The 16,431-nt window shown below is 50.9% G+C and overlaps 2 protein-coding genes across 2 annotated transcripts; one reads left to right on the plus strand and one right to left on the minus strand.

The window, feature by feature from the left end:
- Positions 1-84: 84 nt before the first annotated feature.
- On the plus strand, positions 85-12,296 carry napsa (napsin A aspartic peptidase). The gene is made up of 9 exons (XM_084571017.1): positions 85-266; positions 395-551; positions 635-758; positions 10,001-10,119; positions 10,198-10,397; positions 10,635-10,757; positions 10,833-10,977; positions 11,056-11,154; positions 11,913-12,296. The coding sequence occupies exons 1-9, from the start codon at positions 199-201 to the stop codon at positions 12,072-12,074; spliced, it is 1,197 nt and encodes a 398-aa protein (XP_084427143.1). The 5' UTR covers positions 85-198; the 3' UTR covers positions 12,075-12,296.
- Positions 12,297-12,391: 95 nt separating this feature from the next.
- Positions 12,392-14,809, minus strand: mief1 (mitochondrial elongation factor 1). Its single transcript, XM_084571024.1, has 2 exons — positions 12,838-14,809; positions 12,392-12,790 (listed from the first exon to the last, which is right to left on the minus strand). Exon 1 carries the CDS (start codon positions 13,963-13,965, stop codon positions 13,159-13,161), a length of 807 nt encoding a protein of 268 aa, XP_084427150.1. The 5' UTR covers positions 13,966-14,809; the 3' UTR covers positions 12,392-12,790; positions 12,838-13,158.
- Between the last annotated feature and the right edge of the window lie 1,622 nt (positions 14,810-16,431).

Consider the following 16,431-nt stretch of genomic DNA (forward strand, 5'->3'; position numbering starts at 1 on the left):
GAGCGCGCGCTTCCACCAATGAGAGCAGCTGGTTCGTCACATCCGACCAATCACGGAGCTCGGCGGAAAGTGCCGAGTGAAGGCGGAGTTTGACGAAGCTGCTGAACTTCTCTCTCCGCGTCAGTTAACGGTCTGAGCTGCGTGTGAGCGCGTGACTCCCGGAAACTTAAAGTGTTTGTTTTTCCACGAGGACAGAAAATGAAGCGACTCGAGCTCGTTGTTTTGGCGGCAACTCTGCTGGTGACGCAATGTTCGTCCATCATCAGGTAAACACAGCTGCAGGTGTGTGTGTGTGTGTGTGTGTGTGTGTGTGTGTCCGTTCCGGTGTTAAACGTCGTTACGCGGGACCAGGAAGCAGCGGGTCTAAGGGTTCTAACGTAAAGGTGTGTTCTAGGGTTCCGCTCCACAGAACCAGGACTCTCCGCCGCCTGATGAGCGACAGCGGGAAGTCCGTGGAGGAGCTGCGGGCTCTGGCGCAGAGTTCTGGGGAAGCGGAGAGCGCCCCGCCCCCCTCGGAGCTCCCGGTGGAGAGACTCACCAACTTCATGGACGTACGTAGCTACGCATGCGCAGTTCAGCCTCCCTGTGAGCTCACCTGGTAGGATCATTGATCAGGTGTTTGATCTGTTCCCAGGCCCAGTACTACGGTCGGATCAGTATCGGGACGCCTCCTCAGAACTTCACGGTTCTGTTCGACACCGGTTCCTCCAACCTCTGGGTTCCCTCCATCCACTGCTCCTTCTTTGACCTGGCCTGCTGTGAGTGGAACCTCATCACCCTCACTGATCATTCATCCTGTCACATATCATTCATCCTCTCACATTCGTCCTCTCACATTCGTCCTCTCACAGATCATTCGTCCTGTCACATTCGTCCTCTCACATTCGTCCTCTCACATTCGTCCTCTCACAGATCATTCGTCCTGTCACATTCGTCCTCTCACATTCGTCCTCTCACAGATCATTCGTCCTGTCACATTCGTCCTCTCACATTCGTCCTCTCACATTCGTCCTCTCACAGATCATTCGTCCTGTCACATTCGTCCTCTCACATTCGTCCTCTCACATTCGTCCTCTCACAGATCATTCGTCCTGTCACATTCGTCCTCTCACATTCGTCCTCTCACATTCGTCCTCTCACAGATCATTCGTCCTGTCACATTCGTCCTCTCACATTCGTCCTCTCACATTCGTCCTCTCACAGATCATTCGTCCTGTCACATTCGTCCTGTCACATTCGTCCTCTCACATTCGTCCTCTCACATTCGTCCTCTCACATTCGTCCTCTCACAGATCATTCGTCCTGTCACATTCGTCCTCTCACATTCGTCCTCTCACATTCGTCCTCTCACAGATCATTCGTCCTGTCACATTCGTCCTCTCACATTCGTCCTCTCACATTCGTCCTCTCACAGATCATTCGTCCTGTCACATTCGTCCTCTCACATTCGTCCTCTCACATTCGTCCTCTCACAGATCATTCGTCCTGTCACATTCGTCCTCTCACATTCGTCCTCTCACATTCGTCCTCTCACAGATCATTCGTCCTCTCACATTCATCCTCTCACATTCGTCCTCTCACATTCGTCCTCTCACAGATCATTCGTCCTCTCACATTCGTCCTGTCACATTCGTCCTCTCACATTCGTCCTCTCACAGATCATTCGTCCTGTCACATTCGTCCTCTCACATTCGTCCTCTCACATTCATCCTCTCACAGATCATTCATCCTGTCACATTCATCCTGTCACATTCGTCCTCTCACATTCATTCATCCTCTCACAGATCATTCGTCCTGTCACATTCGTCCTCTCACATTCATCCTCTCACATTCGTCCTCTCACATTCGTCCTCTCACATTCGTCCTCTCACATTCATCCTCTCACAGATCATTCATCCTGTCACATTCATCCTGTCACATTCGTCCTCTCACATTCATTCATCCTCTCACAGATCATTCATCCTGTCACATTCGTCCTGTCACATTCATCCTGTCACATTCATCCTGTCACATTCGTCCTCTCACATTCATCCTGTCACATTCGTCCTCTCACATTCATTCATCCTCTCACAGATCATTCATCCTGTCACATTCGTCCTCTCACATTCATCCTCTCACATTCATTCATCCTCTCACAGATCATTCATCCTGTCACATTCGTCCTCTCACATTCATCCTCTCACATTCATTCATCCTCTCACAGATCATTCATCCTGTCACATTCGTCCTCTCACATTCATTCATCCTCTCACAGATCATTCGTCCTGTCACATTCGTCCTCTCACATTCATCCTCTCACATTCGTCCTCTCACATTCGTCCTCTCACATTCATCCTCTCACAGATCATTCATCCTGTCACATTCATCCTGTCACATTCGTCCTCTCACATTCATTCATCCTCTCACAGATCATTCATCCTGTCACATTCGTCCTGTCACATTCATCCTGTCACATTCATCCTCTCACATTCGTCCTCTCACATTCATCCTGTCACATTCGTCCTCTCACATTCATTCATCCTCTCACAGATCATTCATCCTGTCACATTCGTCCTCTCACATTCGTCCTCTCACATTCATTCATCCTCTCACAGATCATTCGTCCTGTCACATTCGTCCTCTCACATTCATCCTCTCACATTCGTCCTCTCACATTCGTCCTCTCACATTCGTCCTCTCACATTCATCCTCTCACAGATCATTCATCCTGTCACATTCATCCTGTCACATTCGTCCTCTCACATTCATCCTGTCACATTCATCCTGTCACATTCGTCCTCTCACATTCATTCATCCTCTCACAGATCATTCGTCCTGTCACATTCGTCCTCTCACATTCGTCCTGTCACATTCGTCCTCTCACATTCGTCCTCTCACATTCGTCCTCTCACATTCGTCCTGTCACATTCGTCCTCTCACATTCGTCCTCTCACATTCATTCATCCTCTCACAGATCATTCATCCTGTCACATTCATCCTGTCACATTCATCCTGTCACATTCATCCGCTCACATTCATTCATCCTCTCACAGATCATTCGTCCTCTCACATTCGTCCTGTCACATTCGTCCTCTCACATTCGTCCTCTCACAGATCATTCGTCCTGTCACATTCGTCCTGTCACATTCGTCCTCTCACATTCGTCCTCTCACATTCATCCTCTCACAGATCATTCGTCCTGTCACATTCGTCCTCTCACATTCGTCCTCTCACATTCGTCCTCTCACAGATCATTCGTCCTGTCACATTCATCCTGTCACATTCGTCCTCTCACATTCATCCTCTCACAGATCATTCATCCTGTCACATTCATCCTCTCACATTCGTCCTCTCACATTCATCCTCTCACAGATCATTCGTCCTGTCACATTCATCCTGTCACATTCGTCCTCTCACATTCATTCATCCTCTCACAGATCATTCGTCCTGTCACATTCATCCTGTCACATTCATCCGCTCACATTCATTCATCCTCTCACAGATCATTCGTCCTCTCACATTCGTCCTGTCACATTCATCCTCTCACATTCGTCCTGTCACATTCATCCTGTCACATCCGTCCTCTCACATTCATTCATCCTCTCACAGATCATTCATCCTGTCACATTCATCCTGTCACATTCATCCGCTCACATTCATTCATCCTCTCACAGATCATTCGTCCTCTCACATTCGTCCTGTCACATTCATCCTCTCACATTCGTCCTGTCACATTCATCCTGTCACATTCGTCCTCTCACATTCATTCATCCTCTCACAGATCATTCATCCTGTCACATTCATCCTGTCACATTCATCCGCTCACATTCATTCATCCTCTCACAGATCATTCGTCCTCTCACATTCGTCCTGTCACATCCGTCCTCTCACATTCATCCTGTCACATCGTCCTCTCACATTCATCCTCTCACATTCGTCCTCTCACATTCATCCTCTCACATTCATCCTCTCACATTCATCCTCTCACATTCGTCCTGTCACATCCGTCCTCTCACATTCATCCTGTCACATCGTCCTCTCACATTCGTCCTCTCACATCGTCCTCTCACATTCATCCTGTCACATTCATCCTCTCACATTCATCCTCTCACAGATCATTCGTCCTCTCACATTCGTCCTGTCACATCCGTCCTCTCACATTCATCCTGTCACATTCGTCCTCTCACATTCATCCTCTCACATTCGTCCTCTCACATTCATCCTGTCACATCCGTCCTCTCACATTCGTCCTCTCACATTCATCCTGTCACATTCGTCCTCTCACATTCGTCCTCTCACATTCATTCATCCTCTCACAGATCATTCATCCTGTCACATTCATCCGCTCACATTCATTCATCCTCTCACAGATCATTCGTCCTCTCACATTCGTCCTCTCACATTCGTCCTCTCACATTCGTCCTGTCACATCCGTCCTGTCACATCCGTCCTCTCACATTCATCCTGTCACATCGTCCTCTCACATTCATCCTCTCACATTCGTCCTCTCACATTCATCCGCTCACATTCATTCATCCTCTCACAGATCATTCATCCTCTCACATTCATTCATCCTGTCACATCCGTCCTCTCACATTCATCCTCTCACATTCGTCCTCTCACATTCATCCTCTCACATTCGTCCTCTCACATTCATCCTGTCACATCCGTCCTCTCACATTCGTCCTCTCACATTCGTCCTCTCACATTCATCCTCTCACATTCATCCTGTCACATTCGTCCTCTCACATTCGTCCTGTCACATTCGTCCTGTCACATTCATCCTCTCACATTCGTCCTCTCACATTCGTCCTCTCACAGATCATTCATCCTGTCACATTCGTCCTCTCACATTCATTCATCCTGTCACATTCATCCTCTCACATTCATCCTGTCACATTCGTCCTGTCACATTCGTCCTCTCACAGATCATTCATCCTCTCACATTCGTCCTCTCACATTCATTCATCCTGTCACATTCGTCCTCTCACATTCATTCATCCTCTCACATTCGTCCTCTCACATTCATCCTCTCACAGATCATTCATCCTGTCACATTCGTCCTGTCACATTCGTCCTCTCACATTCATTCATCCTGTCACATTCGTCCTCTCACATTCATTCATCCTGTCACATTCGTCCTCTCACATTCATTCATCCTGTCACATTCGTCCTGTCACATTCGTCCTGTCACATTCGTCCTGTCACATTCGTCCTCTCACATACATTCATCCTGTCACATTCGTCCTGTCACATTCGTCCTCTCACATTCATTCGTCCTGTCACATTCATCCTCTCACATTCGTCCTCTCACATTCATTCATCCTCTCACATTCATCCTGTCACATTCATTCATCCTGTCACATTCGTCCTCTCACATTCGTCCTCTCACGGATCATTCGTCCTCTCACAGATCATTCGTCCTCTCACAGATCATTCGTCCTCTCACATTCGTCCTCTCACATTCATTCATCCTCTCACATTCATTCATCCTGTCACATTCGTCCTCTCACATTCGTCCTCTCACATTCGTCCTCTCACAGATCATTCGTCCTCTCACATTCATTCATCCTCTTACATTCGTCCTGTCACATTCATTCATCCTGTCACATTCGTCCTCTCACATTCGTCCTGTCACATTCATCCTCTCACATTCGTCCTGTCACATTCATCCTGTCACATTCATCCTCTCACATTCATTCATCCTCTCACAGATCATTCATCCTGTCACATTCGTCCTGTCACATTCATCCTGTCACATTCATCCTCTCACATTCGTCCTCTCACATTCATCCTGTCACATTCGTCCTCTCACATTCATTCATCCTCTCACAGATCATTCATCCTGTCACATTCGTCCTCTCACATTCATCCTCTCACATTCATCCTCTCACAGATCATTCATCCTGTCACATTCATCCTGTCACATTCGTCCTCTCACATTCATTCATCCTCTCACAGATCATTCGTCCTGTCACATTCGTCCTCTCACATTCGTCCTGTCACATTCGTCCTCTCACATTCGTCCTGTCACATTCGTCCTGTCACATTCATCCTGTCACATCCGTCCTCTCACATTCATTCATCCTCTCACAGATCATTCATCCTGTCACATTCATCCTGTCACATTCATCCGCTCACATTCATTCATCCTCTCACAGATCATTCGTCCTCTCACATTCGTCCTGTCACATTCGTCATCTCACATTCGTCCTCTCACAGATCATTCGTCCTGTCACATTCGTCCTCTCACATTCGTCCTCTCACATTCGTCCTCTCACAGATCATTCGTCCTGTCACATTCGTCCTCTCACATTCGTCCTCTCACATTCATCCTCTCACAGATCATTCGTCCTGTCACATTCGTCCTCTCACATTCGTCCTCTCACATTCGTCCTCTCACAGATCATTCGTCCTGTCACATTCATCCTGTCACATTCGTCCTCTCACATTCATCCTCTCACAGATCATTCATCCTGTCACATTCATCCTCTCACATTCGTCCTCTCACATTCATCCTCTCACAGATCATTCGTCCTGTCACATTCATCCTGTCACATTCATCCTGTCACATCCGTCCTCTCACATTCATTCATCCTCTCACAGATCATTCATCCTGTCACATTCATCCTGTCACATTCATCCGCTCACATTCATTCATCCTCTCACAGATCATTCGTCCTCTCACATTCGTCCTGTCACATTCATCCTCTCACATTCGTCCTGTCACATTCATCCTGTCACATTCGTCCTCTCACATTCATTCATCCTCTCACAGATCATTCATCCTGTCACATTCATCCTGTCACATTCATCCGCTCACATTCATTCATCCTCTCACATTCGTCCTGTCACATCCGTCCTCTCACATTCATCCTGTCACATCGTCCTCTCACATTCATCCTCTCACATTCATCCTCTCACATTCATCCTCTCACATTCGTCCTGTCACATCCGTCCTCTCACATTCATCCTGTCACATTCATCCTCTCACATTCATCCTCTCACATTCGTCCTGTCACATCCGTCCTCTCACATTCATTCATCCTCTCACAGATCATTCATCCTGTCACATTCATCCTCTCACATTCATCCTCACATTCATCCTGTCACATCGTCCTCTCACATTCATCCTCTCACATTCGTCCTCTCACATCGTCCTCTCACATTCATCCTGTCACATTCATCCTCTCACATTCATCCTCTCACAGATCATTCGTCCTCTCACATTCGTCCTGTCACATCCGTCCTCTCACATTCATCCTGTCACATTCATCCTCTCACATTCGTCCTCTCACATTCATCCTGTCACATCCGTCCTCTCACATTCGTCCTCTCACATTCATCCTGTCACATTCGTCCTCTCACATTCGTCCTCTCACATTCATTCATCCTCTCACAGATCATTCGTCCTCTCACATTCGTCCTGTCACATTCATCCTCTCACATTCGTCCTCTCACATTCATCCTGTCACATCCGTCCTGTCACATCCGTCCTCTCACATTCATCCTGTCACATCGTCCTCTCACATTCATCCTCTCACATTCATCCTCTCACATTCATCCGCTCACATTCATTCATCCTCTCACAGATCATTCATCCTCTCACATTCATCCTGTCACATCCGTCCTCTCACATTCATCCTGTCACATCGTCCTCTCACATTCATCCTGTCACATCCGTCCTCTCACATTCATCCTCTCACATTCGTCCTCTCACATTCATCCTCTCACATTCATCCTGTCACATCCGTCCTCTCACATTCATCCTCTCACATTCATCCTCTCACATTCGTCCTCTCACATTCGTCCTCTCACATTCGTCCTGTCACATTCATCCTGTCACATTCGTCCTCTCACATTCGTCCTCTCACATTCGTCCTCTCACATTCGTCCTCTCACAGATCATTCATCCTGTCACATTCGTCCTCTCACATTCATTCATCCTGTCACATTCGTCCTCTCACATTCATCCTCTCACATTCGTCCTGTCACATTCATCCTCTCACATTCATCCTCTCTCATTCATCCTGTCACATCCGTCCTCTCACATTCGTCCTCTCACATTCATCCTGTCACATCCGTCCTCTCACATTCGTCCTCTCACATTCGTCCTCTCACATTCATTCGTCCTCTCACAGATCATTCATCCTCTCACAGATCATTCGTCCTCTCACATTCGTCCTGTCACATTCATCCTCTCACATTCGTCCTCTCACATTCATCCTGTCACATCCGTCCTGTCACATCCGTCCTCTCACATTCATCCTGTCACATCGTCCTCTCACATTCATCCTCTCACATTCATCCTCTCACATTCATCCGCTCACATTCATTCATCCTCTCACAGATCATTCATCCTCTCACATTCATCCTGTCACATCCGTCCTCTCACATTCATCCTGTCACATCGTCCTCTCACATTCATCCTGTCACATCCGTCCTCTCACATTCATCCTCTCACATTCGTCCTCTCACATTCATCCTCTCACATTCATCCTCTCACATTCGTCCTGTCACATCCGTCCTCTCACATTCATCCTCTCTCATTCATCCTGTCACATCCGTCCTCTCACATTCGTCCTCTCACATTCATCCTGTCACATCCGTCCTCTCACATTCGTCCTCTCACATTCATTCGTCCTCTCACAGATCATTCATCCTCTCACAGATCATTCGTCCTCTCACATTCGTCCTGTCACATTCATCCTCTCACATTCGTCCTCTCACATTCATCCTGTCACATCCGTCCTGTCACATCCGTCCTCTCACATTCATCCTGTCACATCGTCCTCTCACATTCATCCTCTCACATTCATCCTCTCACATTCATCCGCTCACATTCATTCATCCTCTCACAGATCATTCATCCTCTCACATTCATCCTGTCACATCCGTCCTCTCACATTCATCCTGTCACATCGTCCTCTCACATTCATCCTGTCACATCCGTCCTCTCACATTCATCCTCTCACATTCGTCCTCTCACATTCATCCTCTCACATTCATCCTGTCACATCCGTCCTCTCACATTCATCCTCTCACATTCGTCCTCTCACATTCGTCCTCTCACATTCGTCCTGTCACATTCATCCTGTCACATTCGTCCTCTCACATTCGTCCTCTCACATTCGTCCTCTCACATTCGTCCTCTCACAGATCATTCATCCTGTCACATTCGTCCTCTCACATTCATTCATCCTCTCACATTCATCCTGTCACATTCGTCCTGTCACATTCGTCCTCTCTCAGATCATTCATCCTCTCACATTCGTCCTCTCACATTCATTCATCCTGTCACATTCGTCCTCTCACATTCATTCATCCTCTCACATTCGTCCTCTCACATTCATCCTCTCACAGATCATTCATCCTGTCACATTCGTCCTGTCACATTCGTCCTCTCACAGATCATTCATCCTCTCACATTCGTCCTCTCACATTCATTCATCCTGTCACATTCGTCCTCTCACATTCATTCATCCTGTCACATTCGTCCTCTCACATTCATTCATCCTGTCACATTCGTCCTGTCACATTCGTCCTGTCACATTCGTCCTGTCACATTCGTCCTCTCACAGATCATTCGTCCTCTCACATTCATTCATCCTGTCACATTCGTCCTGTCACATTCGTCCTCTCACATTCATTCATCCTCTCACATTCATTCATCCTGTCACATTCATTCATCCTGTCACATTCGTCCTCTCACATTCGTCCTCTCACAGATCATTCGTCCTCTCACAGATCATTCGTCCTCTCACATTCATTCATCCTCTCACATTCATTCATCCTCTCACATTCGTCCTGTCACATTCATTCATCCTGTCACATTCGTCCTCTCACATTCGTCCTCTCACAGATCATTCGTCCTCTCACAGATCATTCATCCTCTCACATTCATTCATCCTCTCACATTCATTCATCCTGTCACATTCGTCCTCTCACATTCGTCCTCTCACAGATCATTCGTCCTCTCACATTCGTCCTCTCACATTCGTCCTCTCACATTCGTCCTCAGGGCTCCATCATCGTTACAACTCCCAGAAGTCTTCCACGTACGTGAAGAACGGGACGGCGTTCTCTATCCGCTACGGCCGCGGCAGCTTGACGGGCTTCATCAGTGGAGACACCGTCACCGTTAGTTACTGATCATCATCAGATCAGCTGATCACCTCTGGCCTCTGACCTCTGACCCCTCTCTCTGTCTCTGTGCAGGTCGCTGGTCTGTCTGTTGCTAAGCAACAGTTTGCCGAGGCGGTGAAGCAGCCCGGCATCACGTTCGCCGTGGCGCGGTTCGACGGCGTGCTGGGCATGGCGTACCCGTCCATATCGGTGGCTGGTGTCACGCCCGTGTTCGACACGGCCATGGCCGCCAGGCTGCTGCCACACAACGTCTTCTCCTTCTACATCAGCAGGTGATGCTGTCCTCTGATTGGACGAGAACCGCTGAGGCTGTCGTCCAATCAGACGCTCCGGTCAGACAGTTACACTGATGGCACTGATTAGCATGTTGTTAGCATGTTGTTAGCGGCTACCTGTTAGCTCCATGCTAGGTCCTGTCAGTGCCAGGTGTTGGACTTGTGTCTGGACCGTGTGGAGGTCTGGTTCTGGTCTCTGGTTCTGGTCTCAGGTTCTGGTTTTTGTCCCCTCAGGGACCCAAAAGCAGCCGTGGGAGGAGAGCTGGTTCTGGGCGGGACCGACCCTCAGTTCTACACCGGAGACCTTCACTACGTCAACGTGACCCGGAAGGCGTACTGGCAGATCCAGATGAACCGGTGAGAACGGATCCTTTTAAACCAGAACCAGTCTTCCTTAACGTTGGACTGACGTGTCTCGTCTCGTCTCTGCAGAGTGGACGTTGGAAACCAGCTGACTCTGTGCAAAGACGGTTGCCAGGCGATCGTGGACACGGGAACGTCGTTCATCGTGGGTCCTTCACAGGAAGTCAGGGCTCTGCAGAAAGCCATCGGAGGTCTGCCTCTGCTGATGGGGGAGGTAAGACGTCCCGGGTCAGGACAGAACCCCGTCTGGTTCTTCTGAGTCTGGAGAAATAACGTCTGGGTTTTCTTCTAGTACCTGATCGACTGTAAGAAGATTCCTTCTCTGCCGGTCGTGTCCTTCAACATCGGAGGGAAGATCTTCAACCTGACGGGAGAGGACTACGTGGTGAAGGTATTATGAACATGAGGGTCTCGTCTTTGATTCAGACCGTGTAGAGGGGTCAAGATGAGCCTTAAAACCTGGATCCAGACGGGTCGTCCCACGGCTCTGTCCCTGTCCTGCCTTTAACCATCACCTCTGTGATCCAGACGGGTCGTCCCACGGCTCTGTCCCTGTCCTGCCTTTAACCATCACCTCTGTGATCCAGACGGGTCGTCCCACGGCTCTGTCCCTGTCCAGACTTTAACCATCACCTCTGTGATCCAGACGGGTCGTCCCACGGCTCTGTCCCTGTCCTGCCTTTAACCATCACCTCTGTCCACTGCAGTTTTCTGCTCGTTCACATTTTTGTAACCGAGACCAGAGAAGAGCTGGACACATGAAAGACGGTCCTCTGGAGGAGGAGCCGGTCGTGTCCTCTGGAGGAGGAGCCGGTCGTCCTCTGGAGGAGGAGACGTCGTCCTCCTCCGGTCGTCCTGTCCTCTGGAGGACGAGACGGTCGTCCTCTGGAGGACGAGACGTCGTCCTCCTCCGGTCGTCCTCTGAAGGAGACAGTCGTCCTCTGGAGGACGAGACGTCGTCCTCCTCCGGTCGTCCTGTCCTCTGGAGGAGGAGCCGGCGTCCTCTGGAGGACGACGTCTCCTCCTCCAGAGGACCACCAGCTCTTGGTGGTCCTCTGGAGGAGACAGTCGTCCTCTGGAGGAGGTCTTTCTCTCAGCTCTGTGACTCTGACATGAATCAGCTGTGATGAACTGTCCTCTCTGTCTCAGGAGTCTCAGATGGGAGTGTCCATCTGTCTGTCCGGCTTCATGGGCATGGACATCCCTCCTCCGGCGGGACCCCTCTGGATCCTGGGGGACGTCTTCATTGGGAAGTACTACACGGTGTTTGACAGGAACGCAGACCGCGTCGGCTTCGCTGCAGCAAAGTAGAACCTGAACCTGAACCAGAACCAGAACCTGAACCAGAACCTGAACCAGAGTCTGGATTTGATTTGCACTAATGAAGAAGCTTCTGTTTGAGCTTTAACGTCATGTTTGATACAAATAAACTGTCAAGATGTTTCATACGGAGACGGGACGTCTGTCCTCTGGGACGTCTGTCCTCTGAGTTTATACCGGAGGAGAAACAGATTTAATAAACGTCTAAATAAATGTTTGGTCGTGTTTTTAATCAGAAGATCCAGACAGGAGGAGTCAGCTTAACGTTTAATGAGGTAACAGACAGCATGATAGAGGAGGAGGAGGAGGTGGAGGTAGAGGAGGAGGAGGAGGAGGAGGTGGTAGAGGAGGAGGTGGTAGAGGAGCAGGGAGAGGTGGAGGAGGAGGAGGTAGAGGTGGATCAGGAGGAGTCAGCTTAACGTTTAATGAGGTAACAGACAGCATGCTACGGAGGAGGTGGAGGAGGAGGAAGAGGAGGAGGAGGGAGAGGAGGAGGAGGAGGAGGAGGAAGAGGAGGAGGAGGGAGAGGAGGAGGAGGAGGAGGAGGAGTCTCTACCAGAACAGTGACTTTATGTTAAACTGTGCAAATAAACATGAAGCTGATTTAGTTTCATACATTAATACAAAAATACTGAAGTGACAGGACGTCTGAGGCTCAACAAGGGGGGCCACGACCAGCTGACCAAGGGGGGCCACGACCAGCTGATCTGGGGGGCCACGACCAGCTGACCAAGGGGGGCCACGACCAGCTGACCAAGGGGGGCCACGACCAGCTGACCTGAGGCTCAACAAGGGGGGCCACGACCAGCTGATCTGGGGCTCAACAAGGGGGGCCACGACCAGCTGATCTGAGGCTCAACGAGGGGGGCCATGGCTCCAGTCTGAACGCGCCCGTTTCCACGGTAACGCTGAGCCACTGTATTAACGGAGATTAAATTAGACGGATCCTTCAAGATGATCAATTTATTAACTTTGGCATTCACACAACCAGCTCCCTGTCACCGTGGCAACCATGCATCACACACGGCAGCGCTCGCGTCCTCGTCAGAACCTCGGACCGACCCGAGACCCTGGTTCACGCAGAGCCGCCGTCCTCAGTCCTCAGCAGCCCCTCGGGGTCGGACAGGGCGCAGTAGAGGGTGTAGCCCAGCTCGTCCACTTCCTGCTCCGTCAGCTCACAGAACAAGTTGACCCGGGGGCTGAGGGTGCAGGGCAGCCTCCCGGCCTCCAGGTGTCCCACCAGAGCTCTGAGCAGCTGGAGGAAGCGCTCGGCCAGAGCCTCCAGGGTCCAGTCGCCCTCCCTCTCGCTCAGCAGCAGGATGGCGTTGGTGAGCTGGCTGGCGTTGAGCCGGTTCAGAGCCGGGTCCAGCTTGCACACGGCCTTGGACACCTTCAGACAGACGCACCTGCAGCCGCCGTCCTCCTGGTCCAGCGCCCGCAGCCGCGCCGTCTCCGCCACCCGGAAACTCTGCCGCCACAGGTTCTCGTTGCGCTCCGCGGCGAGCCGGTGGGGTTTGGCGATCAGGGACGTCCCGTCCTCCATCACCAGCAGCGGCAGGAAGTCCACGTAGAGCCTCCGGTCCGTCTCGTACTGCACCTCCAGGGTCAGCGTCTCCGAGGGGACCACGGGCCGGATGACGTAGTCCAGGACGCTGCCTATCGCCGGCCAGTTGATGGATCCCGCCACCAGCTTGTCAAAGACCTCCAGCACCGATTTAGGGGACAGGTAACCCCCCACCATGCAGCGGTCCCAGTAGCTGCTGCCCCGAGGGAAATACTCCAGGTTCTCCCTGCGGACCAGCCAGAACCCCGGGACGTTCATGATGGTGTCCTCCCCAGGAATGGACGACCACAGGTTCTTCTCCAGGACCAGAGGCACCATGAGCTGGGCGTGGTCCGCCGTCACCACCTGGAGACAAACCAGAGGACGTGTCCTCAATGCTGAAAACACTGAACAAGCATTTTGTCCCGTGGATGAGATGAAACTATGAGGAAACGTCAGGGAGACGAGAATCTACCAACATCTCATCTGAACATCTGAACATCTGACCCCATCCCGTCCTGTGATTGGATGTCTGATCTCTGTTAGCATTAGCTTCCAGAACTAGCTAGCTGCTACTAGCCCTGTGGAAGGAGCATCACTGTGACGTCTGATATCTGATACCTCCGTCACGGTCACTGAGAAAGAACTCTGACCTCTGACCTCTGACCTCTGACACATTTAAACAGTGGATGATGGGTTAGCATTTAGCATTTAGCATTTAGCTACAGCTGTCTATACATGCAGCTCCTGGAATGAATCCTTCTTGTGTATGAGTCCAAGTTAAACAGTGAACTGTTTAAGATTTAAATGTTATTCTGCTTCGACATGTGTTCATGTGTTCACCCTTCACGTGTTCACCCTTCACGTGTTCACCCTTCACGTGTTCATGTGTTCACCCTTCACGTGTTCATGTGTTCACCCTTCACGTGTTCACGTGTTCATGTGTTCACCCTTCACGTGTTCATGTGTTCACCCTTCACGTGTTCATGTGTTCACCCTTCACGTGTTCATGTGTTCACGTGGTTAAGTTTGTACTTGAATGAGTCCCGTCTCAGTCTCAGGTTCAGACATTTAACTGATTCTGAACTTTAACGTATGAAATGAACGCTGTTAGTTTGACTCAATGTAAGAGGAGGAAGAGGAAGAGGAGGAAGAGGAGGAGGAGGAGGAGGAGGAGGAGGAAGAGGAGGAGGAGGAAGAGGAGGAGGAAGAGGAAGAGGAGGAGGTGGAGGAAGAGGAAGAGGAAGAGGAGGAGGAGAGAGAGGTGGAGGAGGAGGAGAGAGAGGTGGAGGAGGAGGAAGAGGAGGAGGAAGAGGAAGAGGAAGAGGAGGAGGAGGAGGAAGAGGAGGAGGAGGAGGAGGAAGAGGAGGAAGAGGAGGAGGAGAGAGAGGTGGAGGAGGAGGAGAGAGAGGTGGAGGAGGAAGAGGAGGAGAGAGAGGTGGAGGAAGAGGAGGAGGAGGAGGAGGAAGAGGAAGAGGAAGAGGAGGAGGAAGAGGAAGAGGAAGAGGAGGAGGAGGAGGAGGAGGAGGAGGAGGAAGAGGAAGAGGTGGAGGTGGAGGAGGAGGAGGAAGAGGAGGAGGAGGAAGAGGAAGAGGAAGAGGAGGAGGTGGAGGAGGAGGAGGAGGAGGAGAGGAGGAGGAGAGAGGAGGAGAGGAGGTGGAGGAGGAGGGAGGAGGAGGAGGAGGTGGAGGAGGAGGAGGAGGGAGGAGGTGGAGGAGGAGGAGGTGGAGAGGAGGTGGAGGGAGTGTGGAGGAGGAGAGGAGGTGGAGGTGGAGGAGGAGGAGGTGAGGAAGGAGGAGGAGGAGGTGGTGGAGAGGTGTGTGGTGGAGGAGGTGGTGGAGGTTGAGGTTGTGGAGGAGGTGGAGGAGGAGGAGGAGGTAGTGGTTGGTGGTGGTGGAGGTTGTGGTTGGTGTGGTGTGGTGTGTGTGTGGTGGTTGTGGATGGAGGTGGTGGTTGTGGTGGTTGTGGGTGGTTGTGGTTGTGGTGGTGTGGTGGTGGTGTGGTGGAGGTGTGGTGTGGTGTGGTGTGGTGGTGGTTGTGGTTGTGGTGGTGGTTGTGGTGGTGGTGGTTGTGTGTGGTGTGTGGGTGTGGTGGTGGTGGTGGTTGTTGGTGGTGGTGGTGGTGGTGTTGTGGGTGGTGTGGTGGGTGTTGTGGTGTGGTGGTGGTGGTGGTTGTGGTGGTGGTGGTTGTGGTTGTGTGGTGGTTGTGTGGTGTGGGTGGTTGTGGGTGTGTGGTTGTGTGTGGTGTGGTTGTGGTTGGTGGTGTTGTGGGTGGTGGTGGTGGTGGGTTTGGTTGTGGGTTGTGGTGGGTGGTGTGGTGGTGGTTGTGGTTGGGTGTGTGGTTGTGGTGGTTGGTGGTGTGTGGTGGTGGTTGTGGTTGTGTTGTGGTTGTGGTTGGTGGTGGTGTTGGTGGTGGGTGTGTTGTGTGTGGGGGTGGTGTGGTGTGTGTGGTGGTGGTGGGTTGTGGGTGTTGGTTGTGGTGGTGGGTGTGGTGGGTGGTGGTTGGTGGGGGTGGTGTTGGGTGGTGTTGGGGTGGGTGGTGTGGTTGTGGGGTGGTGGTTGTGGTTTGTGGTTGTGGGGTGGGTGGTGGTGGTGGGTTGGTGGTGGTTGGGTGTGTGGTTGTGTGGTTGTGGGTGGTTGGGTGGTGGTTGTGGTGTGGTTGTGTGGGGGGTGTGGTGTGTTGTGGGGTGGTGGTGGTTGTTTGTTGTGTAGGTGTGTGAGAGAGATTATTATTATTAGTGGTGGTTTTGTGTGTGGTGAGTGTAGGTGTGAGTGGGGAGGAGAGAAGAAGAATAAGAGAGAGGAA

Source organism: Chelon labrosus (genome assembly GCF_963514085.1).
Source record: "Chelon labrosus genome assembly, chromosome: 21".
Taxonomy (NCBI): domain Eukaryota; kingdom Metazoa; phylum Chordata; class Actinopteri; order Mugiliformes; family Mugilidae; genus Chelon; species Chelon labrosus.